Genomic DNA, 13,779 nt, shown 5'->3' with positions numbered 1-13,779 from the left:
TACACGTATGTACATTGTACCATGGTTGCACGGGTAACATGGAGTGATTTTAACCGGTTGACATTACCTTGATTGTTCCCAGCGTTGGTCGATTTCCAGCACTTGGTTTGAAATGGCCACAGATATGAGGGAACAGTGAAGAATTGTTTCTAATTTGAGCAACTGTTCGTCTGCTTATTAAACTCTGCATAGCTTACTTGCGTAATATTTGAAGATGACCACACTTCTTCCATGGGGTATATTCATTCATACCCAAAACAGTTATTAAAGACTGGAACACATTACCACCACAGACATCTAATCCATCACGAACAATAAGACTTTTAAAGGAACACGTTGCCTTGGATCGGACGAGTTGGTCTATAAAAAAGCGTTTGTAACTGTTTGTCATAAAATGCATATGGTTGGAAAGAAAATTTTAAAGTAGAATACAATGATCCACACAAGTTTGCCTCGAAATTACGTGGTTTTCCTTTTACTGTGCGAACTAACACGGTCGGCCATATGGGAGTCAAAAATTTGACTCCCATAAATGGCAGACCGTGTTAGTCGACGAGGTAAAAGGAAAACCGTGCAATTTCGAGGCATGTTTGTGTGGATCATTGTATTCTACTTTTACAGCATCTTTCTACCAATATGCATATTATAACAAACGCTTTTTAAGGACCAACTCGACCGATCCAAGGCACTGTGTTCCTTTAAAGGAGCCGTTATAATCCACCTCTAAAGCAACTTAAAGGATTTGGGTACTTTTTCCAAATGTCCATAGATTTACATTAAACCTACAGGGTTTGAACATAATGATAGTGGAAAGCTTTAAAATAAATGATTAAAATAATTTGCGTCTCATGAGACGAAAATTGTTTTCATGACAATGTTTTACTCATTTCCCAAAAATTACAGCGCCTCAGCACGTAATATTTTCAGGGAAGCTTTCTACTATCATTATCTTCAAACTGTGTAAGTTTAGTGTAAATCTGAGAACATTGTGTTTTTTGTCCGACAAAAGTTACATAGACCCTTTGAAACTACAATGCAACAAAAGTGACGGAAGTGTATACCCTGGAAGTGATACAAATACTATTGAGAGTGCCCTCATGCGGTCAAAATTACAGCACATTGTGGCTGGTTTAATTTAATGGCACTGGACTCTATTGGTTATTACTCAAAAGAATTAGTAGCATAGAAACTTACTTGGTAACGAGCAATGGAGAGCCATTGATGGTATAGAACATTCTGAGAAACGACTCACATAGTTTTTGAGAAAGAGGCAATTTCTCACTCAAATAATAAAACATTTTCTTTCAATGACCAATTCAGCCCAAATGTTTACAGGCTTGTTATTTTATGCAGATGTTGGGATACACAAATTGAGAATACTGGTCTTTCACAATTACCAATAGGTGTCCAGTGTCTTTAATGACTGTACTACAATTTCGATATCTTTTTCAATTGCTGAAAAAAAATTATTGTGTCAAAGAAGCTATGACTTTTCATTTTATAATGAATTCCCCAGAAAAGCTTGAATTCTGGTAACCTATTCCTTGTGCTGTACTTGGTTGATGCACTTATACTCACATAATTCAGGTTTGGATAAATTTAAAATTGTTGAAAATTTAAGACTCCTTTCCTAATATATTTTAATTTGCCAACTGTTCCCCTTGATTCCAAATGCTAGTAGTTTAATATTACATGTACATCTCATTTCCCATATGTACAAGTACATGGATGTAATTTCTTGCCTATATAAGCCTTTTTGAGGTATGGTAGACGTGATAGGAGTGTACTGTTTGGGTTGGGTGTATACACACCAAATAACCCAATGTTGTAGCATTGTGTCCACCATAAAAAAGGCTCATACTTCTAACTTCACTGCTGTGAATATGTTTTATTTCCAATATTGTACGAGGTACTGAATGTATTGGAAACGCTTAAGAGAGACCTAGTTGCAGATTCTAACTAATGGTTACAGATATTGACAGCTTAAGAAAGTATAACGTTTTGATAATTGACTCTTCAGGATCAGAACTGGAACGCATTGCTGTTCGTGAGGCTAGTACACATGTTCGAAAAGCTAAGAAGATTCTCAAGAATATTGTTAAGGATGTGCAGTTCAGTGTAGACATGCCTGAGAATCCACTGCTTGGAAAAGATATCAAGTTCTTTGTTTCCGTCAAAAATACGTCAGACAAGGTAAGAATTTAACCTTTAAGCACGCCCGCAATATTAAACATAGCGTCATACACACCTCACTGCGCCATGACACTCCTCACTGCGCCATGAAAAATCAATCCACTTCCAGTCGTACCCAGAAACCATCGGATAACTGTCTGTGTGATTATTTTCTTTTGTTACAAGTTGAGTTTATTTGGTAGAGGTTGAAATTATCTTCAGGGTTAAGACAAAGCGGAATATTTTATTTTAACATATTGTATGATGTGAGTTAAAATGGTTTTACTTTCAATAAAGGGCAGTGTCAGACATGATAAGTTCATACTTGGCAGACGTTCTACCCATTTTGACATCAGAGTAGGTTTTCTTGAGATTTTATGTTAAAGGCAGTGGACACTATTGGTATTACTCAAAATATTGTTAAGCATAAAACCTTTCTTGTGACGAGTAATGGGGAGAGGTTGATGGCATAAAACATTGTGAGAAACTGCTCCCTCTGAAGTTCCATAGTTTTCGAGAAAGAAGTAATTTTCCACGAACTTGATTTCGAGACCTCAGGTTTAGAACTTGAGGTCTCGAGATCAACCATCTAAACGCACACAACTTTGTGTGACAAGGGTTATTTTTCTTTGATTATTATCTCGCAAGTTCGATGACCGATTGAGCTCAAATTTTCACAGGTTTGTTATATTATGGATATGTTGAGATACACCAACTGTGAAGATTAGTCTTTGACAGTTACCAATAGTGTCCACTGTCTTTAACAAATATGACAAAACAAGGGCAAAACCCAGTACCTGTTGCACTGATGTACTGTTATTGTCGTATTGCAGTCTCTATAAACATGGTGTGAGCAAACGATGCTTAGCGGAGTGAACCATTTAAAATGATGCCAACATACATGATTTTGGGTCATAAATACACCACCACATAATAATACCTCAATTAAACACAATAAACAAATCCTCAGTCATGCCAGTGTTCATGCTGAAATCATTTGAAAACTTGACTGGCCTGGGGTGGATTTCACACAGAGTTAAGACTAGTCTTATCTCAAGTTAGGACACGTTACTCGTCCTAACTAAGGACTAGCCGTACGTTTTTCATATCTCCTAAAACTGGAGACCTAAGTTAGGACTAGTCCTTACTCTTTGTGAAATCGACCCCTGCTGTGATGTGGAGTGTATTGCTTCCAGAAAAAAACTTTCATGAAGTGCACGTAAGACTTAAAGGCAGTGGACACTATTGGTAATTTCTGAAAATCGTTATCATCATAAAACCTTTCTTGATTACAAGTAATGGGGAGAGGTTGATAGTATAAAACATTGTGAGAAACGGCTCCCTCTGAAGTGACGTAGTTTTGAGAAATATGTAATTTCCACAAATTTGATTTAAAGACCTCAAGTTTAGAACTACAGGTTTCGAAATCAACCATCTTAACGCACACAACTTCGTGTGAGAAGGATTAGTTATTTTATGCATATGTTCAGATACACCAACTGTGAAGGCTAGTCCTTGGCAATTACCAATAGTGTCCACTGCCTTTAATTTAAATATTTTTATTGGAAAGTAAATTGCTTCAAATGTAGCAGAAGTTGGTATAGCTGCTAAATAGGATCAGACAACACATGAGGTGAGTTTGTCATCACTTGACTTGAATCTTAAGTTGAGTTTACCAATGAAAGGTTGAGTTAATAAACTTTCTTATCTTATTTTTGATGGTCTGTTATTTACAGCCATTTTGATTGAATCATAGTAAGGCAGAATTCTAAAGCCTGGCATGTGTTGTAGAAATAATAGCTGAACTAATTCCACTTGATCAGTTTTAAAACATATATTTGTGCTTCTATGCAAACTTAGTTTCCCAAAATACACATAGCTTGTTTTAAGTGTAAATCAAAGAGAGACAATTGGTATACCTCGGTAACAAAGTGTATAGTTTGATTGAATGAGAACTAATCATGAGAACTACATGTAATCATGTGACGTGCAACCAAACAAAAATGCATGGACCAAGACTGCACAGCGTGGCAGATATGAGTGATGTCATCGGTCTAACATTATACTTGATCGTTACCATCATTCATCGATTTCCAGCGCTTAGTACAAAACAATAAGGATTTAAGGGAACAGTTCATAATTGTTACTTAATTAAACAACTGTTCGACTGTATTAAACTATGCGTAATAATGTTTGAAAATGACAACAAAACATCACGGAGAGGAATAACAATGTTACCAAGGTATAACAAAATGATTGCTGCACGCTGTGATGGGGGTCCATGGGTTTTGAACACCCTCGGGGGGGGGGGGGGGGCAAATGGTACCCTTGGTTTTGCCTTGGGTGCCATTTCCCCCCTCGGGTGTACAAAGCGTCATGGACCCAGTCACAGCGTGCAACAGTTGTATATTATATGAATGTTTGATTGTTTGTTTTTTGGACAGGTTCGTGATGTGTATCTGGCTATGAATGGTAACAGTGTATACTACACCGGAGTGAAGAAGGGAAAGATAGTCTCACACTCTACTGACCTCGAACTGAAGCCTAAACAATGTAACTATTTTATTTCAAGTTCACAAATAAGGCAATAAAAGGGTAGCGACGAGTTCTTGATTGGCCGGATACTTCTTTGGTTGATTCAATTGGAATGTTGATTTGATGCTGCTGAGATGGAGCCGGTTGCAAACAACCTTTCCTTGACCAACACTGTTGATATCCCCATTGTTCTAAAGGTCCCTTTTCTTGTTGAGTATAATTATCTGTCTTGATTTCACTTGGGAAAGGTATATATCTCTCATGAGCAAAAAGAGTTTATGTGAGTGAATGTCTTCACAGGGCGTGGACACATTTTAGTAAGTAATTAGTATCTTTATGTTAAAATAATGAAGACAGAACTGTCACCTGTAACAAAAAGAATTTGAATTTTATTGATTTTCACTGATATAAAGGCAGTGGACACTATTGGTAATAACCCAGAACAATTATTTGCATAAAACCATACTTGGTAACAAGTAATGGGCAACTGTTGATATTATAAAACATTGTGAGAAACAGCTCCTTCTGAAGTAATGTAGTTTTTGAGGAAGAAGTATTTTTCCACTTATTTGATTTAGAGACCTCAGAATTAGATTTTGAGGTCTTAAAATCAAGCATCTGAAAGCACACAACTTCGTGTGACAAGGGTGTTTTTTCTTGCATTATTATCTCGCAACTTGGATGACCAATTGGGCTAAAATGTTCACAGGTTTGTTATTTTATGCATATGTTGAGATACACCAAGTAAGAAGACTGGTCTTTGACAATTACCAATAGTGTCCAGTGTCTTTAATATGACATTTGAAATGTATGCTTTATCATAATATATTGATGCGATTCTAAATGTTGACTATTTGCTTGATTGATTGTCTTTTGAACATGAGCAGCTAAGAGTGTTCCTGTGACTGTACTAGCTAAAGACTACCTACCTGCCCTGACAGATTATGCTGGTATATCATTCTTCATCATGGGTTCAGTCAAACAGACTCGACAGCCTTTCAGCAAACAACTTGACACAGTGTTGGAAAAACCGGATCTTGTCCTTGAGGTTTGTATGTTTCTTTATTAATTTGAGTTTGCTGCTTGGGTTGCCAATCATCATCATCATCCTTCATCCTTAAACGAAATAGTAGAAGCAGCTTTGATGAAGCGGTGCTAGGTTGCTTGGGTCTCGTTATGATTGAGATTTGTGTCTCTGGTGATGCTGTCTGTGTTGCTAATTTTTCTCCTGACGCGATTTTGATGTCGGCCAGGAGGATTCCAGAAGATCAGGTGCGATATAGGTTGATCCGCTGTTCGCAAATAGTAGCCAGCAAACTGGAGGCGCTCTGCAGTATGGTCTCGGAAAGTGGTGGTAGATTGCCCTAAACCTCCCTGTTTGTAATATGGGCCCTCCTTGCAGTGGTCAATGGGACATGTGACCTGTGTTTCTGTTGTCACGTAGGCCTGCGCCGGTTGAGTAAAAATAGAGCTGCAACTTGCAAGTTTTGTGTCCATAGTCTAGTTGTAAGGCTGCTAAAAGTTAAACACTCTCTTTCACAACAAGTCGTGAATAAGCAAGTTGTTGTGAACAATGTTGAATGGCTGAATTCTACCTCCTTGCTAGATGGCGCTTAATTTTTTTTGCCGTTTCAAAAGCAATACAAATTTAAAAAGACCCAACAGAGACCAAAAAAAGTCAAATTAATTAGAAATGGATACCTTTGATAACAATGTCAGAGGTTCATAACATCTTGTTCACCCCAAATGAATTTGGTTCGACTGTAAAGGAGCACACTGCCTCAAAAGTTTAACTCCACAAAATGCCGACCGTGTTACTTCACGACGTATAAGGAAACCATACAATTTTGAGCCATGTTATTGAATGTGTGGATCATATATTCTACTTTTAAATTATCTATCTAACCATAATGGTTTAATAATAAACATGTTTTCAAGACCAACTCGACCGATCCAAGGCAACGTCTTCCTTTAAGCAAGGTTTTATTAGGAAAAAAGAAGAATTAATCAGAATTGTATCATTTGAATTGTTTCCCAAATTGCAAAGAGTAGTTTTCTTTTGAATCTAATTATTATGCTTTTGATGTTTCCTTTTGATGCAGATCAACCAGTCCATAAAACAAGGCAAACCATTTAGTGTGTTGGTTTCGTTGACAAACCCGCTGCCATACCCATTGACTGGTTGTAAGTTCTTGATAGAAGGACACAGTATTGCAGGAGTAAAGCAGCTCAAAGCTCCGTAAGTTAACATTAGTATATTTCTGCTCAACTTATAATGCAATATGTTTTTAATGTGAAATTTGATTTGGCTAATGGCTGTTTGTAAAGACGATCAGTCATCATGTATCTTTACTTTACATTTTGTCAATACACATTTTCAGCTCTTTTAAGTTGGTCAGTGTCATAGTAGTTCCAACATAAAACTGAAAATTCAGTCATGCGGTGTAAACAAATTCAATTGTTATACCTCGGTTACAAATTGTGAATTTTGATTGGTCGAAAACCAATCATGTGATGTGATACAAAAACGCATGTACCATGGCTAAGGATGTGTGTGTTATGCATAGCGCACATCCTTAGCCATGGTACATGTGGTTTTGTTAACCGGTGTACATCACTTTGATCGTTCCCACCGTTGGTCGATTTCCAGCGCTTTGTACGTAACAGCTGATGTTCGAGGGAACAGTGAAGAATTGTTTCTTATTTGAACAACTGTTTGTCTGCTCATTAGACTATGCATACTCCATCGTAATAATGTTTGAAGATGTGACAGAATCCCGAAAAGAGGAATAGTACCGTTCCCAACATTTGTTGCCCGCTGTGACGGGGGTCTATGGGTTTTGTATACCCTCTGGGAAAATGGCACCCGAGGCGAAGCCGGGGGCAATTTTTCTCCGAGGGTGTACAAAACGCCATGGACCCCGTCCCAGCTTGCAACAATTGTAAACTAAAAGCTCTACTAAAAGCTGTATTAAAAAGCCAATACCTTGAGACAAGATTAGGCACACATGGTTTTCCCACACGATGTTCGTTGTGTGTTTGTATTCTTTTTGCGACAAGTAAAAAATATGGCAGTCGACGACGAGGATGTTAATGTTTGTAGTGTTGGCCCAAAATCCGGACAAGTTTCCCGATGGTCCAAAATCCTGCTAACTATTTTCCGCTTTTTTTTTTCATGACCCACTCACAGGCCTGTTTAAGATCTGTGACTGTTTATTTGACCTTTGACCTCTGACCCAAAGTGAAAAAGTAAAAACACTCAAAACTAAAAAACTAAATTGAACTTGGGGAAATGAATTAATATATTTGTTATGTATGAACAAATAAACCGGGACCATTTTAGAAAGACAAGACAGATGGAAGTTAGAGAATTTCCAATTTGTTCTCACACATTTAATGGAGAAAGGGTAAATTTCATCACAGATTTGTGATTTGGAACAGGAAAAGTTCAATAATTTATCAACTATATTTGTAGTATGAAATGACCTTACCATTCACCTAGTGCATGCAACGTGAAAAGTTAGGCCGAATAAAAAAAACTCCAGCTGATCTTCCACGCCCTTTTCCTTTTTTGAGGCAGCATCTTTTTATTTTGACTTTTTTTTTATTTTCATTTTTTGATTGTGTGTGTTGTGTTTTGTGTGATTACGAGCCGGTCTGTGTTTCATGGTACCTTGGAGCAAATTTTTTAAGTGTAATAATCCCTGTTAACCCCCGTTCTCATGCAACAAATAGATATGAAAATTTGGTGGCCTGTATGAATTGAAATACTTGGCGGCAATCTTGGAAAAAAATCAAAAGGCCTGCATCCTCCTTTTTAAAAAAAAATCAAGAAGATCAACTGTTTTTGTTTTCGTGGTCTTATCATGTATATAAACTAGACAACTATTTTTTCTTGTTTACAGAACTGTGGCAAAGAACGGTGAAATGCACCATGAAGTGCACTTAACAGCAAAGAACTTTGGATCAAGTGAGTTGATCATTAGTTTCATATCTGCAGAACTAACTGGTGTCAAGGGACATGCTACACTTCATGTAAGTAAGTAAGGCAAAATCATTTGCATATATGCAGAACACACTGTGTGCCTACACGTTTTATGAATTGTAAACTGTAATAAAGAATGTCTTTTTAAACTTTCTTAACTATTGAAGTCACAACACATGTCAAAACTGCTTGAATGTCCTGTACTGACCAGTAGTTACAACACATTGGTGGTTAATGTTTACTTTATAAACACTTATTTTTTTAGGAAGTTTTTATACAACTTAGTGTGAGCTTTCCTTTTTAAGACTGTTTTTAACCATAATCAAGGCAGAAATTATTGCATACATTTAAGGTTTGAAGCCTGTATTTGGGCCCAGCAATCACATTTTTAATGTCAGTGTTTATTCATTTTAATGAACTGAAATATTTTAAATTGAACATTCTACACTTTGATTACATGTTTACTCAAAGGCAGGTATGTTTGGGCTTACTACAACAAATAATGATCATAACAATTTACTTGGAAAAAAGCGCTACAGCTGTTGATCAAACATTTTAAGAAACGGTTTTGAAAAAGGATTCAAACAAATTTCACGCTGAGAAATCGTTCATGAATGAAACATTTCACAGATTGTGAAATTACGTACTATAATACCCGAGTAGACATAACCACTCCAGCCTTTCATAGAATATCTAAAAAATTCTACCATCTTTACATAGGTTAAATTTATTAAAAATATCCACGTTTATAAAGAACGAAAAGAATCAAACGGATAGAAAAACCGAAGGAATTTTCTGCAGTTACGAAAGTCTGGTTCCTTCTTAGAAAAAAGACAAAAACATCTTGAAGGGTAGAGTGTGAAACAGTGTTTTAAGTGATCTGATTTTGTGGTCAAAGGAAAACTTGCTACAAAATCTGCATAATTTTTTTGATTAGTTTTCAACTCCTGAAATGTTGTTTTTCAATATCAAATCACTTTGTGCACAAATTTTACAGGGTATAGAAGTAATATGATTTATGTTTTTTTTTTAATTAAAGGCAGTGGACACTATTGGTAATTACTCAAAATAATTATCAGCATAAAACCTCACTTGCTAAAGAGTAATGGGGAGAGGTTGATAGTATAAAATATTGTGAGAAACGGCTCCCTCTGAAGTGACGTAGTTTTCAACAAAGAAGTAATTTTCCACGAATTTGATTACGATACCTCAAGTTTAGAATTTGAGGTCTTAAAGTCAAGCATTAGAAAGCACACAACTTCGTTTGACAAGAGTGTTTTTTCTTTCATTATTATCTCGCCACTTTGTCAACCAATTGAGCTCAAATGTTCACAGGTTTGTTATTTTATGCACATGTTGAGATACACCAAGTGAGAAGACTGGTCTTTGACAACTACCAATAGTGTCCACTGTCATTAAATATACATCAAGTTGCTGCATAAAAGGACCTTTCAGGATGCATGTAAAAATTACTTCAAAAACAACGACAATAACAATAAGTTTTGATAACATCTTTTTCAAAATATAAAATACTGGACAACTGGTTGATACTGTAATATTGAACTATTGAACTTTGGTAAGAATGTAACAGTTTTATATTGTGATGTAGTAGGTTTGAGGGTTTTATTTTGATTTTACCAAACTTTACTATGCTCAACTTGGAAAGCTCTGAGTATTTAGGTGTATGTTCACCAAAATAATGTAATAGTTTTGTGATTTTCATATTCTTTGTAACTAATTGTTGGAAATATTTTTTTTATCATGTAGTGTGGGGATTAAAGACGTCATTAAAAATGTCAACACTGTCCTACCTGTTAATAATTCCAGAATACTGTGTATCTAAACAAAAAATATACACTGTTGAAATGGCTGCCGAATAAAAAATATTTGATTCTTGGGAAAAATATGGATAGCTCATGGACTCGACTTTCATGTTGCAAAAAGTCCGTAAATAATTCATGCTTGGTTGAGCACTGCTCATTGAACAATAAGTAGCTGACATCTTGGATTGAATTTTGTAAGCTTCCAAGCACCTACAAATTTGAAGGCTAATTCCTGGGCAACCTAATTGTCCTATCATTTACAAAAGTGAGCAGTGCTCACCGAATCATGAATAATCTTCAGACTTGTTGGTGTAATATGAAAGTTGAGACCATGAGCTATCCATACATTTAAAACTTTTCCCCCAGAATTATTTACTTTTTATTCGGCAGCCATTTCAAAAGTGTATAGCTTTTTTTAGACACCCTGTATTAGCCCATATCCGCCTGACTGGAAAGTACAAACACTGTTCCTGCCAACGCCCATGTACGGCTTACTGTTGCAGTACAATAAATATTCATTATTAACTGCCTTGCAAATTAAACATCAACCAGCAAACTGTATACTGTTGGAAAGAGTACATAACACTGTTTAAAGGAACACATTGCCTTATTGGAAGGGTCGAGTTTGTCTTTGAAAACCAGTTGAAACCGTTCGTTATGAAATGCATATGGTTAGAAAGATATAAAAAAAAAAATGAATATAATGATCCACACAAACATGCCTCCAAATAATGTGGTTTTACTTTTACGTCGCAAAGAAACACTGTGGGCTATTTTTTATAGTCAGAATTCCGACTCAATAAAATGGCGGACCGTGTTAGTTTGCAATGTTTGTCAAAGGAAAACCGTGCAATTTCGAGTGATACTTGTGCTTGTTGTGTGGATCATTATATTCTTTTTTTGAAATATCTTTCTAACTATATGCATTTCATAACTAACGGTTTCAACTGGTTTTCACAGACCAACTTGTCCGATCCAAGGCAACGTGTTCCTTTAATGTGATGTTCATTTTCCCATGTCCCTGACTCATATCACTAGTAATGAGAGTACAAAAAAACTACATACACGTCTTGATTCTTTACAGTTTTCACAAAGTTAGGCGCTATGTAACAATGTGTTCTATGGGAAATCACATAGTAAGTTAGGCAGGTATGGGTTTGTTAGTATATTAAACAACAGGTAATTAAAGGAACACGTTGCCTTGGACCGGTCAAGTTGGTATTTGAAAAGCGTTTGTAACCATTTGTTATAAAATGCATATGGTTGGAAAGATGTTTTAAAAAGTAAAATACAATGATCTAAACATTTATGCCTCGAAAAATGCGTGGTTTTCCTTTTACCTCGTTGACTAACACGGTCGACTTTTAATGGGATTAACATTTTTGACTCCCTTAAATGGTCGACCATGTTAGTTTGCGTGGATCAATTTGTGTGGACTATTGTATTCTACTTTTAAAACGTCTTTCCGCCCATATGCATTTTGTAATGAATGGTTACAAATGCTTTTTACAGACCAACTCGATGGTCCAAGGCAACGTGTTCATTTAAGCTTAAAAATAGCAAATTAAAAACATTTACATTTTAAAATCTTTTTACCAATTAAGTTTTGGGTTTTGTAAGAGTATTTTTCTATGACTTTGTTGAAGTTTCTTTTTTTTTAGCTGGTGTAGAATTTGATGTGGTATTTGTTGTGTAAGTTTAATTGCTTAAGTTTATTTTGGCCTCTGACGAAAGATACGACACAAATCTGCCATCAATGAGATTTGTTTATAAACAAAAGAAAGGTCTAGAGTCTTCAATATACTATTGTATGTGAACAAACCAACTGGTTAAACTAGATATTTAGGAAGCTTTCTGTTTTGTTTTTTTATCTGGTAAGTTTACATTAAAGGAAAATATGGTGCGTAAATCTCTGTTGATATTTCATTTTAAAATCAATTTCTGTCCCTTCTGTCCTAATGAAGTATACGATTCATGCATCGGATTAAACACAGTGGGACGGACACAGATTTCTACAGAAGGTGAAATAATGTTTTACTCTAATCTTCTAGAGTTTTCCTTTTAGCCTGGGAGCCCAGCGGGGTTTATTGCAAATATTTATTGCAAAAGATTTGAAGTGTGGGATTGCAGCACTGGGGGAACTTCAATAAGCATTTTAGTGCACCAACCCAGTGGCCGTGCGCTTGTGAGGGAGGAGCCCCATAAACTCACCCCAAAAGTGGATTGAATCATGGAGGAAAAACATTTTCTTCCTCCATGATGGAATGAAAACGTTGAGTGCAAGCAAAATGTCGTTATGGATTCAAAGGTAATGGTACACTGAATGACATTTCCAAATCTAAGAAAAATAAATGCGTTGGACCAAGTTAAAATTTTGACCTGCGACTGTCTGCTTATTGTGGGTCATGATGACGTCATCACAATTTGTTACTTAAAATTTGTTTGGACCACTGATTTATTACACATCTTGATAAGAAAGCAATTTGCAACCAAGTTATTTGTATGCTTTACTTTGAGAAATATCTAATAATATTAAAGGCACCTGGAAATAGATTTTTTCCCCTTCAAACATTACAGTATATGTTCCTGAACAATAAATTAATTTTTTGAGTAATTGTTTTTTGACGATTTATATGTTTAACAAACTAAATGAAGTTGTGTGGGATGACTCGGCCTACCCCTTTTGTGACGTCAATCGAGGAAGACTTTGCCTCGATCGAACATCGAAAATGGGGCTACATTTAGGTCCGGGCTACATTTAGGTACATGTTTGGGGCTACATTTAGGTCCGGGCTACATTTAGGGCTCGGGCTACATTATGGTGTCGCACACACGTACGTGCAAGTACATTCAAGTCCTGGACGTGAGTTTGTACGTTTGAAAAAGTTTTTTCTTAAATTTGTAAATAACATAAGAACTGATTTTTTAAAACCTTAGTTAACTGTTTATTCACATTCAACTCATCAAAACACATATTTTAGTGACAAAAGCTTTATTTTGAAAAAATACCACTTCCAGGTGACTTTAATATCGAAGTCATATACAGCGCACGTATCTACCAAACAAGGTTCTCAAGGCGCTGAGTATATACAAACTTTCAGAAAGATGGTAAATAGCAGTGATGAATTTTAGACCCATTTATTTAGCACCTTAGTTTACAAGGTCCTACAGCGCACACAGCAGCTACGAACACCGGGGTGAATCCCTTATTTCGATAAGTGCATGCACTGGGTTCTTTTACATGCGTTACACAATACATGGGAC

At 36.1% G+C, this 13,779-nt stretch overlaps 1 protein-coding gene across 3 annotated transcripts in view; it reads left to right on the top strand.

Annotated features, from left to right (window-relative positions):
• The window catches only part of LOC139935760 (protein-glutamine gamma-glutamyltransferase K-like), a 34,706-nt gene extending 22,282 nt beyond the window's left edge, over positions 1-12,424 (top strand). For all 3 annotated transcript variants that reach the window (XM_071930325.1, XM_071930326.1, XM_071930327.1), the window contains exons 12-16: positions 2,021-2,193; positions 4,617-4,725; positions 5,595-5,755; positions 6,810-6,946; positions 8,613-12,424. In XM_071930325.1, coding sequence (XP_071786426.1) covers positions 2,021-2,193; positions 4,617-4,725; positions 5,595-5,755; positions 6,810-6,946; positions 8,613-8,754 — 722 coding nt within the window. In that variant the 3' untranslated portion in view covers positions 8,755-12,424. The remainder of the gene's footprint in view (positions 1-2,020; positions 2,194-4,616; positions 4,726-5,594; positions 5,756-6,809; positions 6,947-8,612) is intronic.
• The last annotated feature ends 1,355 nt before the right edge of the window (positions 12,425-13,779 follow it).

Source organism: Asterias amurensis, chromosome 4, assembly GCF_032118995.1.
Source record: "Asterias amurensis chromosome 4, ASM3211899v1".
Taxonomy (NCBI): Eukaryota; Metazoa; Echinodermata; class Asteroidea; order Forcipulatida; family Asteriidae; genus Asterias; species Asterias amurensis.
This window is presented reverse-complemented; position numbering and strand designations above follow the sequence as displayed.